Source organism: Mandrillus leucophaeus, unplaced genomic scaffold (assembly GCF_000951045.1).
Source record: "Mandrillus leucophaeus isolate KB7577 unplaced genomic scaffold, Mleu.le_1.0 Scaffold54, whole genome shotgun sequence".
NCBI classification, from domain to species: Eukaryota; Metazoa; Chordata; class Mammalia; order Primates; family Cercopithecidae; genus Mandrillus; species Mandrillus leucophaeus.
This window is the reverse complement of record NW_012105808.1, coordinates 1,684,508-1,692,373: the sequence shown is the minus strand read 5'-3', so window position 1 is coordinate 1,692,373 and position 7,866 is coordinate 1,684,508. Positions and strand designations below refer to the sequence as shown.

General features: G+C 61.5%; 2 protein-coding genes across 2 annotated transcripts in view; one reads left to right on the top strand and one right to left on the bottom strand.

Annotated features, from left to right (window-relative positions):
• Positions 1-23: 23 nt before the first annotated feature.
• Positions 24-2,687, top strand: PLEKHJ1 (pleckstrin homology domain containing, family J member 1; the record flags this gene model as incomplete). Its single annotated transcript, XM_011997476.1, has 4 exons — positions 24-93; positions 1,588-1,678; positions 1,767-1,830; positions 1,944-2,687. Coding segments are annotated over 4 exons (291 nt in total), but the record flags the coding sequence as incomplete, so codon positions are not given.
• A 4,807-nt stretch (positions 2,688-7,494) lies between these two features.
• Positions 7,495-7,866, bottom strand: part of DOT1L (DOT1-like histone H3K79 methyltransferase) — a 64,986-nt gene continuing 64,614 nt past the window's right edge. The window contains exon 28 of the mRNA XM_011997475.1: positions 7,495-7,748. Coding sequence (XP_011852865.1) covers positions 7,495-7,748 — 254 coding nt within the window. The remainder of the gene's footprint in view (positions 7,749-7,866) is intronic.

Genomic DNA, 7,866 nt, shown 5'->3' with positions numbered 1-7,866 from the left:
CGTCCCGGCGCCCGTGTCTCCTCCAGCCCGTCGGAGCCCTGCTGCTGGAGCGGTGCAGAGTCATCCGGGAAGAGCCCGGCGCCTTCTCCATCAGTGAGTGGGGCTAGGGAAGCCAGCGGCGCCTCCCGCAGCCCGGGGCACCAGCAGCGCTGCAACTGTCCCCTCCCCAGGCGCTCAAGGCCTCCTCTGTGTCCCCAGCCTGGCGCCACCCTCCCCAGACATAAGAATGCATTGTCCACGGGCAGCTCAAGGTCAGGTTCTCCTGGCGGGCACCATCCTGCCCACCTGCCAAGTCCACTTAAGCTTGGGTTCCTTCCAGATTCTGCTCTTTCTTCCCTGTGGGCCCAGGCTGTACTCACAGAGAGGCTGGGCCAGCCCCACCCAAAGCGTTTCCCAACTGCCACAACTAGCATGGGTGTAGCATTAGGTGGGGGTAGGGGGAGTGAGAGGGGGGTGTTCTCCTGGGTCTTAAGAGATTCCCTTCTGCGGGGAAAGATGGAGTCCCTGCTGGTTTGCCAGAGTGGCTGTCAAAATTTCACAGGTCAGGTGGCTTAGATATCAGAAACATTCTATACAGTTCTGGAGGCCAGAAGTCCTAGATGAAGGTGTTGGTGGGGCTGGGTCCTTCTGAGGCCGAAGGGAATCTCCCAGTTCCTAGTGGCGGCCAGCATCCTCCAGGTTCCTTGGTTTGTAGAAGTGTCACCTTGTCCCTGCATCACGTCTGTGCCCACATTTCCCCTTCTACACAGACGCCAAGCAGAATTTAGGGCCCACCCTGACAACCGCTTTTTACTTTATCATTTATTTATTTTTTGAGACAGGGTCTTGCTCTCTCGCCCAGGCTGGAGTGCAGTGGCGTGATCTAGGCTCACTGCAACTTCCCCCTTCAGGGTTCAAGTGATTCTCCTGCCCCAGCCTCCCAAGTAGCTGGGATTACGGGCGTGTGCCACCATGCTCAGCTAATTTTTGTATTTTTAGTAGAGACGGCGTTTTGCCATATTGGCCAGGCCGGTCTCGAACTCCTGACGACAGGTGATCCTCCTGCCTTGGCCTCCCAAAGTGCTGGGATTACAGGCTCCAGCCACTGTACCCGGCCGTCTTTTTTTTTTTTTTTATTTTTGAGACAGAATCTTTTGTTTCCCAGGCTAGAGTGCAGTAGTGTGATCACAGCTCACTGCAGCTTCAACCCCCTTGGCTCAAGTGATCCTCCCACTTCTGACTTCGGAGTAGCTGGGCCTACAAGGCCCCACCACCACACCCAGCTAATTTTTTGTTTTTGTAGAGATGGGGATTTTGCTATGTCACCCAGGCTGCTCTCGAACTCCTGAGCTCAAGCAATCCTCCCACCTCGGCCTCTCAAAGTGCTGGGATTACAGGCGTGAGCCAGTGTGTCCGGCCACAACCTCATTTTAACTAGTTTATTTGCCAAGACCCTATTTCCATACAGGGCCACACTCACGGGTTCTGGGGGTTCAGGACATGAACACATCTTTGTGGGGGCCAGAGGAGGAACAGTTTTGGGCAGTGGCAAGAGGAAGCTGCTCCTGTGGTTTTGGGCAGGACCGACCACAGGTGCTCCCTCCCCAGGCTTCATCGAGGACCCTGAGAGGAAGTACCACTTTGAGTGCAGCAGCGAGGAGCAGTGTCAGGAGTGGATGGAGGCTCTGCGTCGGGCCAGGTGGGGCCAGGCGGTGGTGGGCACCGCTGGGGTGGGCACAGCAGCCATGCAGAGCAGGCAGCTGACCCCGTGCCACCCTCTTCCCCAGCTACGAGTTCATGCGGCGAAGCCTCGTCTTCTACAGGAACGAAATCCGGAAGGTGACAGGCAAGGTGTGTGCAGGGCTGCAGAGGGCCGGGGCGGGGCTGCAGGTGGCTGGGGTGGGGCTGCAGGTGGCAGAGGCAGTCCTCCGGCCCTGGCTAATGGCCACCCGTCCACCCCACAGGACCCCCTGGAGCAGTTCGGCATATCCGAGGAGGCCAGGTTCCAGCTGAGTGGCTTGCAGGCATGAGCGCAGGGCATGGCGGTCGGCGTGCAGCTGGACAGGACTGGCCCTGCCCGGCCGTGAGTCGCTTGGCCATGCCTGGATTTTGTTTGGTTTTTGGTTTTTGGATCAGGGTCTCACTGTGTTGCCCAGGCTAGAGTGCAGTGGTGCCACAGCTCACTGTGACCTTGACCTTCTGGACTCACGTGATCCCCCTGCCTCAGCTTCCCAAGTCGCTGGGGTCACAGGCATGAGCCGTCACACCCACCCGAAATCACACCTGGATTTCGGTGGGAGGTTTTTGGTTTGGAGACATCCAAAGCCTGAAGCCAGCTGGGTGTGGGCAGGGGCTGCATTTTGTGAAACTACCCAGCAAGCTGCCCTCTCCGGGGCCCCAGGACCCACCTGACTGGCCTGGCACCTGGTGCCAAGTGCTGCTGCAGGATACACGCCCTCCCACGGGTGCCCCGCCTGCGTTGTGTGCATCCGGGGCCTGGCGAGCCCCTGGGCTGGTGGCGTGGCGCCCTGCCCCTGCTGATGAATGTACAGAGCCAGACAAAGCTGTGAATGGCGTGGGGGCCGAGCCCCCACCAGCTGTGAATCCTCCTGCAGACAGGAAGGCCCTGGTTGTGCGCCTGGGGAAGTGGTTGCCCTGGGGTCAGGGTGCTTGTCGTGTTCAAATAAAGGTACCTCTTTTCCACACTGGGTGGCGGTGAAGTGAAGGAGAAGGGAGGGGCAGCTGGGGAGCCCCCACCCAAGGGAAGTAAAGCTCGGGGTCCTGAGAGGCAGGGGCTGGGACCCCTGCACTGAGGGGGGAGCTGGAACCCCCAGCCAGGACAGGTGGAGGCTGGGACACAGGCCTGGGGAGAACGGGGCTGCTGTGTGGTATCAGGAATCCTGTGACGACCTGGGGTCCCGCCTCTAGCATTCATGGGTCCTCTCGGTGTGTGGCTGGGGCCTGGGCTGGCTGGCTTTGGTCCATCTGATGTGAAAAGGACTTTGCTCATGTCACTGGGGTTGCAGATCGGGTTTTTTGTTCGTCGGAAGGCAGTTTGCCTGTGGCCTGGTGCAGTCATAAGCCTCCCCAAGGCCAGGATAGCTTCTGCTAGGAGCACCCCTAGGCCCTCCACTCCCCCTGCTTCAGCGATGACACTAGCCGGGGCCTCTCACCGCCAGGAGATGCCTCATGCCACCCAGAAGAAAGGCTGCCATTCACACCAGGTCCAAGTGAAAACGGTCTGTTTATTACAGCGTCTAGAGGTGGGGATGCAGAATGCAGGGGTGCCCGGAGGGAGGGGCGCCCGCAGCCCGGGGGCGGACCGTGACAATGCGCGCAATCCAAATACAGTTCACCAGAAAGACACGGCAGAGCCTCCCGCATGTTACAAAGGCTGACACAGACCAGCAGCGTGTTGTGTTGGTGGGGGTCGGGGGGGGAGGATCTGACCACCGATGACGAGGGCAGTCAGCTGGCGGGCGGGGGGTCCCCTGCTGACCACTGAACAGACTGACGCGTCTTGGGGGCAGATAAATTAAGGGGGAAGTCTTAAATAAGTCACCGTGTGTGCCTCGTGGGCCAAGGAGGGGGTGTCCTAGTCGTTAGGGTTCCTATCGATTCCTGAGCAAGAGCCACTCCCAGGCGCCGCCCGCCTGCCCACAGTCAGCAGCAGCAGCACAGGTCCCCGCCGGCTGCCCATGGAAACTCAGACCAGGTGCCAGCACCAGGCTCCAAGATCACCAGGCTCCACAGCCATCCCGCCACCTGCCATACACCCCTCCTCAGTCTGGGAGTGCCCGAGAGGGACACGGGTCCAGGGCTCAGAGCAGGAGAGTGTCCACAGGCAGCGCCACACTAGTTCACGTGTGGTGACACGCATGTGACACGCATGTGACCCGGTGGGCTCCAGGAGACTTCTGCCTGGGCCAGTGGCTCCGAGACCCAGTGCGCACCCTGAACACACGGTCGTCTGTGTGTGGATATGGGCTGCGTGGGCAGGAGCCCTGCATGGCCCGTCTGCAGGACCCGCGGTGGCACCCGGACTGCCACTGTCCCCTAGAGGGAGGCAGAAGTGATACAGTGTTTAAAGAATGTGTCTTGTTCTAGACCAGGGACTCCATGCCTTCTCTGCCATCAACCCTGCAGCATATCGGGCCCATGGCGACATGGAGCGGGCTGCCCGTCCTGAAGGCCAGGCTCAGGGCTTGGGGCTCAGGCAGAGGCACAGCACCTTCGAGCTGAGAGCACCAACGCGGGGCGGGGAAGGCGCTGGGCGCCACCTAAGGGACAGGTCTGGAGCACCATCTTCAGAACTCAACTATATTGGGGGACAGGGGTCTGAGAGGTTGTTGGGGGCCGGGGGAGGCAGCACCCCCACCAGGCACAAGCAGGGGTCTTCCAGGCCCTCCCACACAGCACTCGCCCACCTAGCAACCACAGAAACCTTTCCTCCTCGGCTCCCTCTGGAGGCCACGCGGCAGGAAAACGTGGTAGGGACATGGTGTGTGTCCATCCTGCCCTTGGGAACCGGAACGCAGGGCTGACACCTGGAGGGTGGATCTGTGGCACCCTGGGGAAGGGGCTCCCGGATGCCACCTCACAGGGGCAAGCACTTGAGAAGGTGAGCTCAGGGAGTGCCACACAGCCCGGGGTCAGGTGTGGGCAGCTCAGACTCCCAGATCCCATCCTCCAGGGAGGGCACAGAGCCACCACTCCCCAGACAACCCAGGCTGACTGCAGGGCTCCCGAAGCACCAGAGTGGCCCTGCCTGCCTGCCACACCCCAGCCTCAGTGCCTCTCCTTCCACACGCAGTCCCAGGCACCCCCCAGGCTGCAGAGTGGGGGGCCGACATCACCCCAGGGCCTAAGGCCAGAGAGGCCAGGCTTCAGCAGTGCACCCCGGCCCCAGCACACCCACAGCAGCTGGGAGAGCCACCACAGGCTTCACGGGACGGGTGCCAGGCGTGACCCTGACAGGAAGGGGATGTGGGGCAGGCAGGGGCGCCGGCAGCTCTGTCTGGGCTGCTGGGAGCTGCCACTGCGGGGTCTGGGGTGGGGGCCGACCCTGGGGCCACTTTGTGCACTGTTTGAATAAATAAGGTTTTTCCCCTCGCTTTTTTTTCCTCTTCACTGTGCATTATACCATCTAAAAATAAAAGCTGTCAAATCTATGAAATTTATAAATTCTCATCACATCTCTATAAAATACTGCCACTCATTAGTGTGACTCTCTCCTGTACAGAAACACCAACGGACCCACACAGGCCTGCCCCACATCGCAGGGCACGCTGCGAGCCATGGACAGCCGAGAAATACAAAAGTAAATGCACTTGTTAAACGTGCCTGCGCCGTCCTCACAGCACCATCGCACAGCACGGCCAGCTACACCACCGCGCAGACCCGTTCTCGTGCAAGGGCGCGACCCAAGCCCCGGAGGGTGAACAGTCTAAGGGTTCACAGTGCCGGGGTAAAGGTGAAGAGCTCAGGGCAGGCGCCAGGGGCTCAGGAAGGGGCTCAGGCCGCGGCGGGGGCCTCCGAGGAATGTGGTAGCGACGGGCCTGCCTTTGGTACGGGAGCAGTGCGTCGGGGGAGCTGGCCGGGCGGCGTTTCTGAGAACGGGGTTCGGCGTTGTCAGCGTCTAGTCAGCACCAAGCGGGTGGAGGCAGGCGCGGGCCTGGGGACGAGATAGCACCGGGGCAGGCTGTCGGCGAATCCGCTGGCGGGCCCGCCCTGCAGACATGTGTCTTTATATAGATCTCTCATATATAGATATTTATATTTCTCAAGAGGTTGCCTTTTACCACTCAGATGGAATAAAATAAGTCAGAATTGTTTATACTTTTTAAAAAATGATAAATACTTTATCTAAAACTATCGACAGTACAAACTGGACCAGTCCCAGCCTCCTGCGGCGTGCGCCGCCGATTCACAGTGGAGCTCCCGTCCGTCCTCGCCTCTGCCATCCAGGGGTGGGAGCCCGGCAGGCCGGTGGGCACCATGCCACGGGCGCGAGTTGGTCCACACCGTCCTTGCATAGGTCTCGCGGTTGAGGTAGAAATCCTAGTTACCTGCAGAAGGGCACAGTGGGAAGAGCGACCACCTGAGGTTACCATCGCGTCTGGGGGAGCCCAACACTCACCCAGGCTGGGGACCGAGGCCTCCCACGAGCACACAGGCCACCTGGGGCCAGCACCATGACAGGCATGGTGCCAGCTCCCTCTAACCGCAACAGATGATGGGCGTGCCCCGTGGCAGACCCAGGGAGCCTGACACGTGGACACGCAGGCCAAGCTCCGGCATTCCTCCAAAGGAGACACACAGCCGAGTTCAGCTAAAGCCACCCTACCTGCAGCTCATCTCCTATGAGACCCAGCATAGCTTGTTCAGCCCGCAGGTGCCCGCACCGACCCGCCTGGCCGACCAGCCCCGGCCACGGCCTCCGCCTTGGCTCCTGGCTCCCAGTCCTCCTCTCCTTGCCTGGTGGGCTTTGGACTCGCCCAGGAAGGCCTGCGTCCCAGGGCCCCCCGCCGAGGCAGAAGGCCAGGGACGAGCAGAGGGCACCTTCGCACTGCGCTGCCGGGCACACCATGTCCCTGGAGGGCATGGGTGGCCAACTGCCCTTGGGTCAGCGGCCACAGTCTCCACAGACTCTCAGGGGAGGAGTGGACAGGACAGTCCCTCAAGGCCTCACATCATCAAAACCACTCCTGCCTCCAACTTCCTCCTGGTCTCAAAGGTGGACACTATCTACACTAACCTGCCCGATGCGGTGCTGACATCTGAGTGGCTGAAAGCCCCCTGGCTGTGGGCCACAACCACAGAGCAGTGTGGCCGCCATCAGCCATGTCTAGCAAGGGAGCCCCAACACACAGGGCACAGAGCTTGCCTCTCGACCCCGCCAGGAACCCATCAGCCCCCAGGCAGGCGGGGCACCAGGGGCCTCACTGGCTCCCTATGAGGGGTATCCGAGGCCACCGGCCAGACAGGCCCCGACCAGAGGCATCCATCCAGCCACCCTGGCTCCCCAGGACCTCTACAGCCAGCACTGTGCCTGCTACACGCTGGGCGCCTGGAGAACAGCACCAAGCCATGCCACCTGTCATGAGTGACCTGCGCCTGGTGCAGATGGAGCCCTGGAGGCCGCTCTAGGAGCTAGAGCCCCCAGCCCCCTGGCCTGGCACCCTGTGAGCCTCACCCACAGGGGCTGACACAGCTGCCCCCAGGGCTGACCTCAGTCCTGCGGCATCACCACAGGGACCCAGCTGTGGGCAGCTGGAACTCAACACACTCAGGCCACTCCACGGCTGGTGCCCGTCCTGCAGTCCCTCTCGCGTGACCATCTCCCTGGTCTCCCTGGCTCTCTCCCTTTTCCCTTCTCAGGACCCCCGGGACTTCTGCCAAGCCCTGTGGCCATCTTCTCTGCCAAAGGAAGGACAGTTCAGTGTCTGGAGTGAGCCACTGCGCGGGGCTCCGGCCTTACCTTACACAATACGCACTGCTAGCTAAGCAAGGTCTTTATCGCGGCTTAACCCCCGAAAGGTGCGCGGCATAGGGAGGCGGCATGCCGAGGGACACCCACACCGCGGACGGCCCCGTGGCGCTGGCCTGCGGGATCCCGGGCGCGGCCTGGGCCAGGGCCAGCCGGGGCAGGGGCTGGTGGTGCACCGTGAAGGAGGGGCGGGCGCCCTTGTGCGGGAGGGAGGTGAGCTTGATAGACAAAGAGGCGTTAGCAGGCGGCAGAGAGGCAGCAGAGGTGGGGGGCAAGAAAGCTTGGTTAGGCGGGAGGGACGCGAGGCTCTGCAGAAGCGCGGGCTCAGGGTTAGAGGCCAGCAGCGTTGGGGGAGGAGGCAAGGCGGCGTTAGGTGGAGGCGGGGCGTGGAGGACGGG